The sequence below is a fragment of the Drosophila sechellia genome, chromosome 3L, assembly GCF_004382195.2.
Source record: "Drosophila sechellia strain sech25 chromosome 3L, ASM438219v1, whole genome shotgun sequence".
Lineage (NCBI taxonomy): Eukaryota > Metazoa > Arthropoda > Insecta > Diptera > Drosophilidae > Drosophila > Drosophila sechellia.
This window is the reverse complement of record NC_045951.1, coordinates 14383001-14399428: the sequence shown is the minus strand read 5'-3', so window position 1 is coordinate 14399428 and position 16428 is coordinate 14383001. Positions and strand designations below refer to the sequence as shown.

Here is a 16428-nt window from a genome sequence, read left to right as displayed (position 1 = left end):
TGAGGTGGCCACACTCTTATGTTATGCTTAACAGTATGGCTTCTGGCTTATTGGCATCGGTTAACATATGTTAAGGGAACAACAGGTACCTGAACTTCGCCCATCTCTAGCCGCATTTTAATAACAAAAGAATTTTGCAAAAATGTATTTAACTCTGCTTAACGGTACTGGCTTCGTTTTCAACGTGGATGGTGAGTGGCTTGAAGAACAATAGAATTGGCATTTAAACAAATTCGCTTACTACCCAGATTACATGGAACTGCGGAGCAAACATCGCATAATGGGTGCTCCAGTGGGCACAGCGAACACAAAAGGCTGGAGTCCCAATCAATCCAGTAAGATATTTACTTATATAGGGCTTCTTCCAGCTTTGGATTTGTAACCATTGGTATCAAATTATGAACATACATTATTACCATATCTTACTATTTTCAGCTCTGCCCGTGGAGCTCAGTAAATTTGAAACCCAATTGCTTTTGGATGAGAATATAGCAAAGTTAGTAGATAAATCCAAAGATCTAAAGGCCAAACCCACTGCCGAGAAACTGGAGGAGTGCAAGGCGGATTTTGAATCCCGTTTACTGGGACAGGAGGAAGCACTGAAAACGGAGAAACTACGGGAAACTGAACGATACATGGATAAGATACTGACGGGAAAACGCAAGAAGTTGCTCAAGCAGGGCAAAAATGATTTGGGTAAAATAATATTACTGGGAAATAAATATAATATATGTATAATATTTGGTATAAATAATATGTCTAGTGGGTATGTATGTCTAGTAAATTCAAAATTTTAAACTTAGCTATCAGCGCACTTAAATCTAATTTTATAAAATGTGCATAAAAAAAGGATTATTAGATAACTTCATTTTTAGCTGCCGCTCTGACTGACAAGGATGTACTAATGGAGATGTCTGCTAATTTCAAATTCGATCGCCAAAATGCCTTGCTAGAGGTGCCTTGTGAACATCCCACGAATCACTGTAGATATATTAAAAACTATATCTCTCGATAAATAAGCTTAATTCAATTCTATAACCAACAGCTGCGCAAATAGTTACCGATCCCATTGTGCACACCAATTCCCTGAAATATCGCGTTTTCAAAGATCTTTGGCGGCGCGGAAAGTACGTGACTTCCGGCGATGCATTTGGTGCTGACTTTCTGGTTTACCCCGGCGATCCCATGATCTACCATGCCTCCCACATTGTAATTGTGCACGAGCAACCTGTAATTAAGCCCCTGGAACTGATAGCCAAAGTTCGTCTATCGGTGATTGTCAACAAAAGCTGCGTATTCGCCTACGAGATGGAAAATAATGGGGAAAAAATCCATTACCAAACGGTCGCATGGTGCAATCCTGGCAAATGAGGAAATCACAGGCAAGTAGATGTAGCAAAAGCACATGAAATTCTAATAATGATATTCTAAATTATTATTATTCTAAAGTTAGTTTCTAAACTTAGAAAGTAGACTAATACTTTAGTCATTAACTTTTAATTGTTCTGAATATCTGTGACGCATTGAGAAGATTTTGCGCTCAAGAGAGGAGATCTAATTTCGACCAGTGTATTTTTTTTTTGTTCCAAAGAATCTTATTTTTTTTAAGACTGAGCGGGAGAGAGTGGGCTTTTTGTGAGCACGGGTTTTGTTTTTGGCGCCGAATTGGGTTTATTTTTTAGTGGAAATTGGATACAATGCCGGAGAAACTACGCTCCCGCTCCGCTCCATTTCCCCGCCGCTCCTCCCCTCTCTGGCGGACTCTACACGTTTCGCCGTCTCGCTCTGAGCGGCAGGAGCAGCGCCAAAAACGGTTTCTCCCACTCACAGTTGGAAATTGTACACAGTGCACATGGTAAATCGGTTTATTATGACCACGACATCCAACTGGAGATGTTTGCTCGCCACTCCGTCTAGGGTCCATTGTTGTGGTTTTTAGGCGGGAGTCATTAGTCGCTTCCCGTTAAACTTTGTTAAATTAATTAGTTATACGAAATGAGGTTTTAATTCGATGGCCCCCATCAAACGCCAGAGCACACATACAGATGCACATCTATAAGCAAACGGCGATAGGCAAATAAGTCGCATACATTTGCGTATTTGTTTTCAACAAATTTGTGCTGAATTCTTCATGTTTTGCGTTCGTTTCAAGTATATTCAGTTTTTTTTTTAAATAGAAACAACGTGATAAGGCGCGGTGGGGAAGGCCAGGCAAAAGTCGTGCCGCGCCGTTCGAATTTCAAACACTCGGGTTGGCGCACGGTGGGACGAGAGCTATCTTTAGAAGTTTTAATTTTTTAAAGTTTCATACATTTTCATAAAACACAAAACTTTAGTTTGGAAACATTTAACTAACGTACGGCTCAACATTAAAAAAAGTAGCCAATTGAAAAAATAGTCCAGTAACGTTTTAACAATTTGCTTACAAAAAGCAACTATACATTTTATTCCAAAATGTAACATGGTAATTTAATTCCTACCACTTTTTTTATACCACTGTGCTTGGTTCGCGCTCGTTCCTCCACCTCTCTCCCTCTTCCACAACAACACTAGCACTCTGTAGAGTCACCCACCACCATCACCACCCCCCGGCGCTCACGCTCTCCCTCATTCTCTCATCATGCTCCGTTGGTCGGTATTGCCAGCTGCGAAACATGAAACATGCTCACTGCTTTAACGCCGATTGGAACTTTAAAGGGGCATTTCGAACGGCATTTCTCATGACCCCCTCCCCTTCCCAGCAGCATCAAAACAGAGAAAATTGTAATCTTAAAAATTTGGACACTCGCTCACTTTATATTACTTTCTTCTCTGAGCGTTGACTCGAAGTGCCACTTTCCTTCTCCTTCACTTCCAAATTCGACTAACTTCCCTATCGCGGGGTCTCTCCGCTCTTAAGCTGGACTTGATCTGCATACGAGAATGAGACTGACTATATGTTTTTACCCCGTAGGGTCTCGATCTCTGAGATGTGTCAAAAGTAACAGGTGATTGGATTGGATTCGCATGGTGAGAGGAGAGTCAAAGACAGGGGAAAGAGAATGTAGAGCGTAAGAGCGAATCGGCTTTTCTTCCAGTTGTTATTATTACTTTCACAGGATCTGTTGATATTCGGAACCGAAGAGAAACCCAGTCCCGATACATATCTATTTTAATCCAAACTTATCAGATTCTTATGATTCTTGTGTAACTCTCAGTAACATTACACTTGTTCCTAGAAAAATGGAATATGACATTCTTAAAAAGAAAACTGAAATTTATTTATTCTGAACCCAATACCCTTCTAGATTTTGGTTCCAAGAAAATCTGCTTATCCATTTAATCATAGCTAATATTAGAATTTATTTCTAATACAATTGCTATAATTTTAATGGCTATAATTCGAAAACGTTCTGATTTCTTTATCCTTAATTTTAACTGTAAAATTGGTTCTATTCAGAGTAGAGTAGAAGAAAATGTTGAACACTGTGATCCCGGATCAGATAGTTTTAGAACCGGAACCTACGGATACCGTTGACCTTTTTCTTATCGCACTCTGATACTGTGACCGGTCGGTCACATGTGTTTTTCGTCCGTGAAGTCGGACCAGAATATTTCCATCATTCAATATTTACCACCTTTTATAGTTTTGTTTACTATCTTGACGACTTTTTTGTCTTGTCGTCTTGCTCTCCTCTCCATCCTAAAAATACTCTTCCTGCGCTCCATCTGGCAATGCCGCTCGACAACTGTACTTCAAAGAGCGTTGCCAGGCAGGTCACTTCTCTCATAGATACACAGATACAGGCGCACACGCACACCAGCACGCAAAACAACCACCACCAGCAGTACAGAAATTACACATTTTCTCCCCGAGTAGAGAACTGAAAAACTGGCCGCGCTGGCAGCGCCGGAGCAGCGAAATTCGATCGAAACCATTTACTCAGTCTCAGTTCGAGTTATCCAACGTTGGCGAGCGGACAAACAAGCAGGAGAAAAAAGCGTACGGGCAAGAGAAAGAGAAGGCACAAAATCACCCACAGCCACTGAAATTTTCTTTTGCGCTCCGGTGAGAAGATAATTTCACAAACCAAAACCGAACCAACAAACAAAAAAAGTGCGCTCCGTGAGCGGGAAAACAATAACAAAATCAAGAGACATGCGATTATAAAACGCACAAAATAACTGAGTGACAAAAAAAAATTAAATGCGTGTCTCATGGCTTGACTGTACTGTGTATTAAAAAATGTGATTGTGTCTGCTGTCCGTCTGTCTGTGTTTGTGCGCGTGTGTGTGCTGTTGGCGTTTTTAAATGTGGCGCGCTATTTTTGTGTGATTTTTGTGGGCAGAAACGAATTTTGAAACATCAAATTTATACTAGTAGTCAGTCCCCTTGTGAAAAAGTCTCCTCCAACAACAAAATTCCTGTGAGCAGCCTACACACATGCGTTGTCTCGCTCTCGCGCGCTCTGGCCCCCAAAGAGTGCGAGAGCGGGAGAGTGAGACCGAGAAAGAGAGAGGGAGAGAACTAATAACTAATTTCTGTACTCTTTTTCTTTTCTATTTTTCATTTCAGTTTCGAGAAAGCAGCGCGCCAAGCAGCAAGAAGAAGAGGAAGAGCAAAGGGAGTTGGAAAAGCAGTGGCGTCGTGGAGGAGGAGTAGAAAGGGGATTTTCGCGAAAAATCCCAACTTGAAGAGAATTTTCCCCATAACCGTTAAACATTAAATCGTCGTGTTGGAGACAAATAGCAGCGAATACGCTAGCAACGCTGGGGAGGAACAACAATTGTTGGATTTGGACGCGACCGCTTTGATGTCGCTGCCAATGAATTCGCTGTATTCGCTCACCTGGGGCGATTACGGCACCAGCCTCGTATCGGCAATCCAATTGTTGCGCTGCCATGGCGACCTCGTCGATTGCACGTTGGCCGCCGGCGGGCGGAGTTTTCCCGCCCACAAGATAGTCCTGTGCGCCGCCTCCCCCTTTCTGCTGGACTTGCTAAAGGTGAGTGCTCGATTCGGAAACACTGCCTAAAACACCTTTCAATAAGAGAGCTTCTACATAACCTCAAACGTGGCGTACAGTTTGTAAACAGAGAAATCCAATCGCAGAAATAGGTTAATGTTTGGAGCGCAGAGAAACTGACACTCGCACGCAAATGCATACATATGTATAAATAACGCAGATTTACGCTCCGCTCCAAAAGTTGTCTAGAGATTTTTGTACAAGTTTTCCACTGTCAATTGAGTTGAATGAGTGGATCCGCCCCCCGCATTCCCGCCGTCTATCTTGCTTATCAGCTTTTTCTTGTTGCAAAGTTCACCGGAGAACGAGAGAGTGAGACGTAGAGACAGAGCGCATACAGAGAGGGAGAGAGCGAGAGAACCAGTTGGTTCGGTTGAAAGAAAAGTTGTTTTGGCCCCGGTGGTGTAACAGAGAGGGGAGAGCCAAAAGCTGCTGCGCCAACTTTCAGTTCGCATGTGTTAGAGCGAGCGCAAACGAGAGCGCCAAAAGCAGCGCAGCAACTGTTGTAGTTGTTGGATGGTTGGAGCTTTCGTCTTGCCTTTTGGTTCTTGCTGTTGTTGGGTGCACACGAGCGCGACCTCTTTTTTCACAGACAGAACTGTACAGTTGGCACTGGCTAGGGGGGAATTTGAAATATTGGGGGGAAATGGATACATATACCAAGATTTTTTAATTTAAATTTGTATTGAATGGTTTGGTGTTTTTAAGTTTTATTTTCGGTTTGATCTTAACCCATTTCCTAAACTCTAAACCCTTGCATTTTGAATGTCACTATTTTAGATTGCTAAATTCAACAAGTCCAACAGCAAACGTCGCTTAATTAAAAGTTCCTGGACTTTGATAGACTTATCTACTTCAAATCTTTATTTAAATTTATAATATAGTGACCAAGTCCAGACTGTACCAAAGATAAGCAAGCCTGTCTGGTGCTTTGAATAGCACCGTTTGTCTCGTATCGAATCCGACCCGTATTCCTAGAAACTAAAGCATATCATATTAGGAGGGCGCACTTTTAAATGGAGCTTGCCACTTTTTCCATTTTTTCATGAGCTGCATTGCGATACTGTACTTTTTAACCACTCATTTGCATTTGCACTTTAACTTTGGCGCTTTTCCGCCACTCTATCGTTTATTCAAAGTGTGCGCTTAAGTATGAAAGTTGAACCGTCTTCAATGCGTGGCCCTATCGTAATGGAAATACTGACCAAAACAGAGCGCGGCCAGCGAAATGAAAACACCTGATGCGACGCCGGCAGCGGCTATTCTGCGCTTCGCTCCCCCTTATTCTCAGCGCTCCTCATCTCTCCTCTCCTTTCCTGGGCCGTGAAAAAAGTAAACAGAGCGTAATTTTTAAAAACGCCGCTCAGAGCCGTCGTTGGGGAAATGTCAAAAGAAAAAAAAACAAAAAGAACGGGACCAAATGCGGCTGTGAACTCTGCAAGAGTCCGAAATGTACAAGATGTACTGATCTCGTTACACTCACACACGCACGAGAAAACACATGGCGGTCGCTCTTTGTTGCTCTTGCTCCCTCTCCCTTGCTCCCAAGGCAAATGGAATGCAACTCTGAAAATCGATGAGCGAGACTTTGGTTGGTGGCAGAGTTCAAAGAGCGCAAATGGGAGTGTGGGGATGTGTCATTTGAAGAGATTGGCATTGAATGAAGGGTTGGTGTTGGTTAGGGAGAAGGTAAAGGGAGAGGGGTTGTTTTCTGAGCAATGCTAACTAATTAAATGTTTGGAGCGGGAGCGGGAGAGGACACAGAAGAAGAACAGCTAAGCGCTCTTTCTTTAAGCGCTGCTCTGTTTTCTTTTTCAGCATCTCGAAATCTCAAAATCCTGCTGCAGAATGTGCAGAGCGCGCAAAAGTAAAAGCCGGTTGTCTTTTGTCTGTGTCACTGTGTGCGTGAGCGGAGGAGAGTGTGAGCGACGCGTCGCACCGCGAGTTTCCATTATTTCCATCTCCGTCCGACTGTTTTTGTTATTGTTTTTATTTGGTTTGGTGGACGGACGAACGGGCCTCTCAATTCACGCCAATAATGTGAGACGATTTCAAAACAAACAGAACTCTCTACGATGAAGTTTGAGCCAAGAGAAATGTCGAATGAAGAACCTACGAACATCAAAGTGTCAAGAAGTTTTTCTTATAGAACATTTTTTGATTTTAATTAGAAAATTTATATAACTTACCGGTTTGGTTATCGCACATACCTTAAACCATAAAGGAAATAAATATTTCTAAACCATTTAAAATCAATAAATTCAATCCCATTAGTTATGAGACTAGGTATATTACTTCTATAAATGACTTATTAGCTCTAAATAAATTAAATTATATGTGTTTTCTTGATCTTTACAGAATACACCATGCAAGCATCCAGTGGTAATGTTGGCTGGCGTCAATGCGAACGATCTGGAGGCGCTGCTGGAGTTTGTGTATCGCGGAGAGGTGAGCGTGGATCACGCTCAGCTGCCGTCGCTACTGCAGGCTGCCCAGTGCCTGAACATCCAGGGACTGGCCCCGCAGACGGTTACCAAGGACGACTACACCACGCACTCGATACAACTGCAGCACATGATTCCGCAACACCACGACCAAGACCAACTGATTGCCACGATCGCCACGGCTCCACAGCAAACGGTTCATGCCCAGGTGGTGGAGGACATCCATCACCAGGGCCAGATTCTCCAGGCAACGACTCAGACCAACGCAGCAGGACAACAACAGACCATTGTGACAACCGACGCGGCTAAACATGACCAGGCAGTGATTCAGGCTTTTCTTCCGGCACGCAAACGTAAACCACGCGTAAAGAAAATGTCACGTAAGTTAAAATCTGTATTTGCTTTATAAACTCGCAACGTATTAATTAGCCATCCGAAACGACAAACACTGACTATAATAATAACATACAATTCTACTTGTGCAGCTACGGCACCGAAAATAAGCAAAGTTGAAGGAATGGACACGATTATGGGCACACCGACCTCTTCACACGGCTCTGGATCCGTGCAGCAGGTGCTTGGCGAAAATGGAGCCGAGGGCCAACTGCTATCATCCACACCGATCATCAAGAGCGAAGGACAAAAGGTAGAGACTATTGTGACCATGGACCCCAATAACATGATACCGGTAACGTCGGCTAATGCGGCAACTGGCGAGATAACACCGGCACAAGGAGCCACTGGCTCATCTGGCGGCAATACAAGCGGCGTCTTATCCACGCCAAAGGCAAAACGCGCTAAACATCCGCCCGGAACAGAAAGTGAGTTTTAATTTCGGTGTATTCACTTGCCGGCTTAAAGTAATTACTAGTTAGAAAGATATTTTATAGAACGATGTACTTTGTTAGAGCCAGTGAATACTCAATGTACCATTCCACAACGTGTTCCATGAACTAAAGAACGCTATTTTCCCTTTTTAGAACCACGTTCACGATCACAATCTGAACAACCTGCAACTTGCCCCATTTGCTATGCTGTCATTCGTCAATCCCGGAACCTGCGGCGCCATCTCGAGCTGCGGCATTTTGCCAAGCCCGGCGTGAAGAAGGAGAAGAAAAGTAAGTCCGGTAACGATACAACCCTAGACTCCAGCATGGAGATGAACACCACGGCAGAGGGCGACAACACAGTGGGCAGTGATGGAGCAGGCGGAGCAGGATCAGCAGGAGGACAATCATCTGGTACGACGCCAACGAGAGTGATATCGAATGCACCGCAGGCCGCGGGGGCGCCGGCCATCCTGGCCCAAGGTGTGCTGCCCCAGCAGCAGCAGCAACTGCAGCAGCAACACCAGCAGCACTTGACAGCAACATTAGCGGGTGGTGGACAGGCATACATCAAACATGAGGGCGGCGGCGGGGGCGGCACTGGGCAGCAGCAGCAACAGCAGGCGGCACAACAGCAGGGCATGCAGAACGTCATACACATTGTTGGCGATCAGGTCTTCATACCGCAGCAGCAACAGCCGCAGTCGCAGTAGCCACCTCAAGCCGAGCCTTCAATCATTCCAACGCACCAACCATCATCCACATTTCCAAAAAAACATTAGAAAAAAAAAACAAACAAACACCTTGCATAACACTCACAAAAACGATTTGTAAATAACAATCAGCAAACAAATTCCCCGTGATCTGATCGAATGATTTGTGTTCATTTCCTGTATCATTTTTAATTTTTCCATAATTAATTGCTGCGTAAGTTTATATTTTGCATAACTTCAAAATTGCGCTTTTAACATATAACATTTTCTTATGCAGTATTTTCTTGCATATTGTACTACAGAGAATAGGACAAAAAGAGAGAATTCCATATGTCTCCGCGTAAATGAATACTCGATTAACTTACTTAAATAATCTAATTAGTGTCGCAAATAATTGTTGTAAAAATTAATTGTACAATACAATCGAGGATCGCAATCGGTTTAAGTTTCTCTATTTTAAATATTATATTACAAATTGTTTAATTAATAAAATATTATATATTTTTTTATATAACAAAAACAAAACCCAAATTAATCTCTGCCTGTGGCACGGACTTTAATTTACTGCAATTGGCTGTTTATTATTATTGTTTCTCTTAGTTGCAAGAAAATACTGTTGGTCGATTTCCAAACCTACTAACTTCGTACTGATCTTTGTAATGTTTCGTAATTCCTCTGGAGCAAATCTTGCGGATTTAGAATTGACGATCTGGCTGATAATCGTATTTAAAAGAATTGAATTAACGTTGAATTTTGTTACGTTGTATCTTTTTTAATTAACTACACGTTTGTTTTATTATTTAACAGTTTTTCACTAGAATTTATTTTATTTTTATTATTATTTTTGTTATTTGTTGTTCATATTGATTTAAAACTATTGTTAATATTTGTTTTGTCTTGCGTTTTTAAGTTTTTTTTTTAACACCTTTCATTTACACAATCCACACATCTTCATGTCCTCTTTCTGGCTGTAGTCCTAGAAGGCCGCGTTGTTTCTCTATTGGGCCAGAGATGTTGCTGTAGTGTCGTCCTCTCGCTCTGTATTACTCCTACTATCCCAAAGTCTACCTCGGCTAACTCCAGCGGCAGCCTTCTCACCAGCAACTCATTCCTTCCTTGCAGCAACCAGTGGCAAGAAGTCTAGTAGCGGATCCAGCGGTTCAGGCAGTGGGGCACTGAGCTCCAGTGGCAGTGTGCCGCAGGTTCAGACGGTTCAATCCCTGCACACCTTGCAGGGTGTGCAGGTCAAGAAGGATCCGGATGCCCAGCAGCAGCAGCAACAACAACAACAACAGCAACAGCAGCAGCAAGCAATGACAGTGAGCGGTGCGACGGTCGGACAAGTGCAACAACAGGTGCAGCAAGTGCAGCAGCAGGTCCAGCAGCAACAGCAGCAGCAGCAACAACAACAACAACAGCTGCAACATCACCAAATCATAGACTCGTCGGGCAACATTACAACAGCAACAACGAGTGCTCAAGCGGCAGCTGCCGCACAGCAACAGGCCGCTGGCCAGCAGCAGCAACTGGTGGCACAATCCGATGGCAGCGAGAGTGGAGCTCCGCTTTCGATTGCCCAGGTGCAGACGCTGCAGGGCCATCAGATCATAGGCAATTTAAATCAGGTGAATATGACTGACTTTCAACAACAACAACAGCAGCAACAGCAACAGCAGCAGCAGCAACAACAGCAGCAGCAGCAGCAACAACAACCGCAACAGCAAACACAACAGACGCTCTGATCGGACCGAAGTCATAGATCCACCTTGTACTATTCTATACGATTATTAATTTGGGTTTTTGCTAAACGCTTTAAATATTCTCTTTGCGGAATGCGTAGACGAATTCTAAATTAGTTTTAGAAAGCCAGAAAGGCATATTTAGTTGTTTACCGTTTTGTTGTGCAATCTTATGACTTTAAATGTTGTTTTACCCCTCCTACAACTTATTTTGTTGCTAGATAAACGCTTAAGTGCTCTATGGTTATTGGAAATTACGTGCATATTTTACATACTTTATAAATATTATCATTTTATATGGTTTTACAAATGTCCCAATGCTAGAGGACCTCTAGTCACTTTGAAGTCCTGCAGATCAGTAAACATCTTAATCCAACAAGGATCCCTTGCTCACGTCCATGTTTTGGCCATGAACGAATGCACCTTGATTTAAAAAATATTAATAATTACAAATACATTAATATACAAATCCTTGATTTACAAAGATTTACTTAAGCAGCTCAAAAGTAATTGATCTGATCAAAAGAGAGTTCGCTCAACAAGGTTTTTAAAAACCCGCCCACCAACAACCACTTAAGTAATCAATCAACCAATCAACTCGATATCTCTGCTTTCGTTTTTGTTTAAGAATTAGTCGTTCTATGTTTAAAATGAACCAATTTTATATGTATATTACTTAATTTTAATAGTTGCAAATTTTTCCTAAAATTTAGACCCCGTTTTGCCAGTTTGGGAAGATGAAATATATTCCTGAAAACTATGATTTAATTATCTAAATCTGAACGAAAGGGTATATTTCATCTACCTAAACTGGTAGAATTATTGTTAGTCTTCTTACACACTTAAATAAAATCTAATTTTATTTAAAACAAATTACAAAAAATAAGTTTAATAAAACAAAACCTTTTCAAACAAAATTATGATTAGTATTTTCTTTTGTTTTTCGCTTTTCGGTGATGGACCTTTTTGATTTAATTATTCAATTAATATACTCATAATCCCTTTGGCAACCAACACTACCATTTAATTAAGTATTTTTGTAATTACTAGCATGAATGAACATTTTAAATATTTCTTGTGTATTAGTTTTTTGCTTTTACTGATTGCAGTACGGCTGACCTAAAAAATGAAGACAGAAACTTAATGAAAAATCAAATAGTGACTAATGACACTTTACACACCAGCACTGAAAACTCATCAACACCACATGCATTCTGCACTGCAGTTTACACCATTTTGCAACACATGAGCAATCATTAACAATTCGTTTTTATCTTGTCTTCTTCTCTTTCTCGCTGCCACGTTAATAACAACTAAACGTCATCTAACCAATCAAATTCAATACATCTGTGTGTAAAAACTAAACATTCATGCATCCGACAACAAATCAAAATCATTAAAAAAACAGGGCAACAACAAGAACATTTTGGTAAAGAAGGTTTTCATTTTGAAAGGCGGTAATAATACGTAATGATGATCCAACGATATGTCCAGCGGCCCTGGAGGAGGAGGAGAAGGTGGAGGCGGCGGCAGCGGGCAGCAGCAGCATAACACCAGCAGCTCGAGCCACAACAACAGCAGCAACAATTGCGGCACGGCAGCAGCAACTCAACTGAGCAGCAGCAACAACAGCAGGAGCATCACACCAGCAACATCGACATCATCGACTGGAACTGGAACAGGAACCACATCCACGCTGCAGCGTCGTATACTGCGCGGTCATGCGGCGCAGACGACCAGCGGCGAACGTGTCCTGCTCATCAACTATGTGCCACAATCGGGAGCATCAGCCACCGCATCCACTCAGAGTACTTCTCAATTGCCCACCCGTAAGATACTCCAGGCCAGAGCCTCGGCGGCAGCAGCAGCGGCGGCAGCATCATCGTCATCATCTGGTGGCGGAGGATCCGGAGCTTCATCCTCCTCGCCACCAACCACGCCAGCTGTTTCGTTTGCCGGACTGGGCTCCGAGGTGACGGTCACCTTGACGCGCACAAATCAGCGCGCTAGCGTGACCAGTGTCACTGCCGCCGGTCATATTGTTCGAAATCAGCAAGCCACAACCTATCATCAGAGCACCAACACCGCCAGCACAGCATCGACCCCAAGTGGCACGTCGGCGATCCATGAGCACATGGCCACATCAACGTCGCCACCGCCATTGGTGTTCACCCATCATCCACATCATCACCACAGTCAGCAGCAGCAGCAGCATGAGTATCACCAAGAGCACCAGTTGGTGGATCACCATCAGTTGGATCAGGAGCACATAATCATAGATCATCACCAACAGACGGAGGATGATCAGTTGATCGAATACGATGATAGCGGAACGATCGAGGAGCAGCAACAACAGTTGCAAATGCAGGAGGACTTGCAGCAACAGCAGTCACATCATGAAGTTGTCCAAGAGGTGTATCTCCAGTAGGAGCTATTAGTGCTAAGCCGTAGTGAAATAAGTTTTAGCCACTCTATATAGAATTTTGGGACACCCAAAATGTGTGCAGAAGCAGAATCGAATTGGACAAAGCTTTAATTTGGAATTTTTTCTAAAAATGTATCTGTATCCCTAAGTTGTTTACCCATTTAAATTTATATTTATAATCACCTGTTTCAATTGCACACATTTTGAGGATTACCAATTGAGATAGTGTACATAAATACAAACTTATTAATAATCTTAGAATCGTGGAATTTTTAGAAAACCATGTCTCAATTTGTATATAATTTTCGGACAAGTAGAAAAATATTTTCGAATGAAAGTATTAATCTCAAATGAAACATATTGAAGTAAAAATTCAATCAATTACGAGTTAATAAAGATTATTTTTGTACTATACAAATACCGCTTCTAGATACTTGCTAGTTGCGAAAAATGCGGATATATATAATAACCTTTGACGATCTATTCAATAAGCTATTGTCAGTTAAAGATCAAAACAAACAGCAATCGTAATCAATTGTATGATATATACACTTCAATGTAGAGCAACAAACTTCGCACATAATACGCATGTATCTATGGATCAATTCAACTCTGATTGTTCGAAAACAGTTTGATAACGATGGCCCTTTGGATTACATTGCGAATAGAGCGATGAGTATCTGTTCTGTAGGAGAAACATATTCATGCAACCCAGTATTTGGGGCCAAGGCAATAAAGTGAGCCGGTTTGTGTACTGAAAGAAACATAAAAAACATGTGCACTTGTTTTTATGGGGGTGCAAAAGTTAGTTAGCAATGAAACTCAGTTGCGATTTGTATTGTTTTATCTATTTATTGTTTGTTGCCTTTGTAACGGTTGCCTATACACAATGTTGTTTTCTAATATACAAAAAGCCATTTAACAGCTATCTCTTTTTACTATTTACAAATTTAATTACTTTTTTTACAAGTAGCAAACTAAAAAGCTACAAAATTACGTACTACCTTGTGTTTTCTTTATATTTAATTTACACGTTGCGGTTACCATTTAAAATGTCTGTCCTACGATTGGTAAGCTTAAATTGGGGCGCTTGGAGGTTTTTGAATACACAATTTGTAATTTGTAATTGAATTGCAATATCTACAAAAATGTTTATTTTCATTAGCATGTAATCAGGCACTAGCTAGACAATATTTTCCTTTAATTGCAGCTATTTTAAATAATTTTTTGTTTGATTTCTCCTGTTCTCTTTAAGATAAAAATGTCTTAAAATGCAATTTGAAAAGATTATTGTTCCAAGTTATCTTATAACACTTTTGGACCTGCATAATGTTGGTTTATAGTTTTTGTTTAACTTTTCTGTATTAAGCACTTTGAACTTTGCATCGGTTTAAGTTCTTTGATTAATTAGTGGTTTAAAGTTCTCGTTCACTTTTGCAAATCTATTCAATTTTTAAGTACCAATTTTTGTTTCTCACTTCTCTAGTAGCAGCTGAAAAATGATCGCAGAACATAGCTAATCATTAGATATTATCTGGCAATTATAACTATAATGTCTATTATGTCAGTGTTTTTTTGTTTTATCAATGTTTATGTTATGTTGCACAATTATTGCCCTGATTATTTGGCACTTTTCATTAGGCGACTGCTGGCAAAACATTCGCCAAAGAAACGATCCAATGAGTGATACAAATGGGGTCGCACATTGGACAGTCCATGATCCTCGTCAGCGTAGCTCTAAAAGATTACAAAATTGTAAAGAAAAATCCTTCTGAGCCTAGCTCTTTAGTTTTATACTCACAATCTGCTTGAACAGAATATCTTGACGCTCCAGGTTCTTGGCCAATATCATGGCCTGCTGGTAGTGCACATTATCATCCAGTGTGCCATGTACCAGGAGGTACTTCTTACCCCTCAGCTTCACGGCCATTGTGCTCAGTCTAGAGTTGGCATAGCCCAGCTCATTCGTGTTGGGAAGACCCATATAGCGCTCTGTGTAAATGGAGTCTGTTGGGAAAAGTATACAATCTTAGTTAAGTCAAATATCTAAAGTTTGCGTTAGACCCACCATAGTAAGCCCAATCCGTGACTGGAGCTATCGAGGCTGCACACTTGAACACCTTGGCTTCATCATTGGCCAGAGCCATGGCAGCCGCGTAGCCACCATATGACCAGCCCCAAATGCCAACGTGGTCGGGATCAATGTAGTTGAACAGCTGGGAAAGTTTTCTAAAAAAAAAGTGGGAAGTTTAAATAAAATTTCATCTTGTATTATTACTTTTTGTTAAAGGTTACTTACTGAGTTACGTTGATCTGATCGCTGATCTCCACGGTGCCCAACTTTAAGTAGATGGCATGGAGTAGACTCTCTCCACGGAGTCCGGAGCCACGACCATCGATCTTGGCATAGATCACAGACTGATTGGAGCTCAAATATGTGCCCCAGTCCACCATCCATTTGTTGGTAACCTAAAATATTTTAAATTTTGTAATGCTAGCAAACTTCTTAGAGCTCTAGCTGAACTTACAGAATAGGAATCTGGGCCACCATAGACATCCACGAGCATCGGATACTTGGTTGCGCCACTTGTGTCTAAGTTGGGCGGCAGCTGGAGGAGCACCTTTGCCTGGAAGCCGCCGTCAATGTCTACGGTTAGGATTTTGTGGGAAGGCAGAGCCACGCCCTTCAGCTTGGCACGCAGGCTTTCATTGGTTTCCCAGTCGAGGACTTTAGAGATGACAACTTGAGCTAAACAACAAGATGAAATATTAAAAAATACAACAAAATTATTATTATATGTAGTTTAGTACTTACAGTTCTCATATTTCCACTCGTATATATGGGATGTGGGAATTCCAGGTCCCTGAGAGGTGATCACAATGTGGTTATTGTCATTAAACGTGGCCGAGAAGTAGTTCTGTTGCACATCCCCGGACTTGATAAGATTGCACGTGAGGCACTTGGGACTCTGCTTGGCCAGTGCTCGAATGGCGTACAGATGCAGCTGCTCGGGATGATCCTCTGTGTTGGCCGTGTAGAAGATGATGTCGTTCTTTCCGTCCCAGTGGAGGATGCTGTCCACCACATACTTGCCCTCGGTCAGGGGCTCCAGTGCCTGTGGCTCGGCACTGGCCACCGTGGAGCTCAGGAGCTGGACGTGCTTATAGTTGTTGTGCGGCAGGACGAAGGCCAGACGGGATCCATTGCGGTTACGGAACGGAGCGGTATAGAGATCAACCCAACCGGTCTTCGATTCGGCACTATAAATCTGCG

At 42.0% G+C, this 16428-nt stretch overlaps 4 protein-coding genes and 1 long non-coding RNA gene across 9 annotated transcripts in view; 3 read left to right on the top strand and 2 right to left on the bottom strand.

Annotated features, from left to right (window-relative positions):
- The first annotated feature begins 64 nt into the window (after window positions 1–64).
- On the top strand, window positions 65–4639 carry LOC6605692 (probable tRNA-splicing endonuclease subunit tsp-4). The gene is made up of 6 exons (XM_002030472.2): window positions 65–191; window positions 249–335; window positions 436–696; window positions 876–983; window positions 1046–1382; window positions 4556–4639. Exons 1-5 carry the CDS (start codon window positions 143–145, stop codon window positions 1369–1371), a joined length of 831 nt encoding a protein of 276 aa, XP_002030508.1. The 5' UTR covers window positions 65–142; the 3' UTR covers window positions 1372–1382; window positions 4556–4639.
- Window positions 4640–4767: 128 nt separating this feature from the next.
- On the top strand, window positions 4768–12251 carry LOC6605691 (transcription factor GAGA). Of its 4 annotated transcripts, none has more exons than XM_002030471.2 (6): window positions 4768–4985; window positions 7365–7830; window positions 7936–8271; window positions 8431–8568; window positions 10113–10615; window positions 12138–12251. In XM_002030471.2, the coding sequence occupies exons 1-6, from the start codon at window positions 4794–4796 to the stop codon at window positions 12198–12200; spliced, it is 1698 nt and encodes a 565-aa protein (XP_002030507.1). In that variant the 5' UTR covers window positions 4768–4793; the 3' UTR covers window positions 12201–12251. The 4 variants fall into 4 exon arrangements, with proteins under 4 accessions (XP_002030507.1, XP_032575737.1, XP_032575738.1 ...); XM_032719846.1 differs by having other exon boundaries at window positions 8431–8691; XM_032719847.1 differs by lacking the exon at window positions 12138–12251 and having other exon boundaries at window positions 10113–11646.
- LOC116801282 lies at window positions 5692–6672 on the bottom strand. The gene is made up of 2 exons (XR_004361916.1): window positions 6076–6672; window positions 5692–5987 (listed from the first exon to the last, which is right to left on the bottom strand). It is a non-coding gene; the product is annotated as an uncharacterized LOC116801282 (long non-coding RNA).
- Window positions 12196–13929, top strand: LOC6605690 (sericin-2). Its single transcript, XM_002030470.2, has one exon. The coding sequence runs from the start codon at window positions 12216–12218 to the stop codon at window positions 13155–13157; it is 942 nt and encodes a 313-aa protein (XP_002030506.1). The 5' UTR covers window positions 12196–12215; the 3' UTR covers window positions 13158–13929.
- A 56-nt stretch (window positions 13930–13985) lies between these two features.
- LOC6605689 (venom dipeptidyl peptidase 4) overlaps window positions 13986–16428 on the bottom strand; it is a 63368-nt gene continuing 60925 nt past the window's right edge. For both annotated transcript variants that reach the window (XM_032719842.1, XM_032719844.1), the window contains 6 exons: window positions 15970–16423; window positions 15683–15903; window positions 15454–15623; window positions 15223–15383; window positions 14956–15161; window positions 13986–14891 (listed from right to left, as the gene is read on the bottom strand). In XM_032719842.1, the coding sequence (XP_032575733.1) occupies window positions 14775–14891; window positions 14956–15161; window positions 15223–15383; window positions 15454–15623; window positions 15683–15903; window positions 15970–16423 (1329 nt within the window). In that variant the 3' untranslated portion in view covers window positions 13986–14774. The remainder of the gene's footprint in view (window positions 14892–14955; window positions 15162–15222; window positions 15384–15453; window positions 15624–15682; window positions 15904–15969; window positions 16424–16428) is intronic.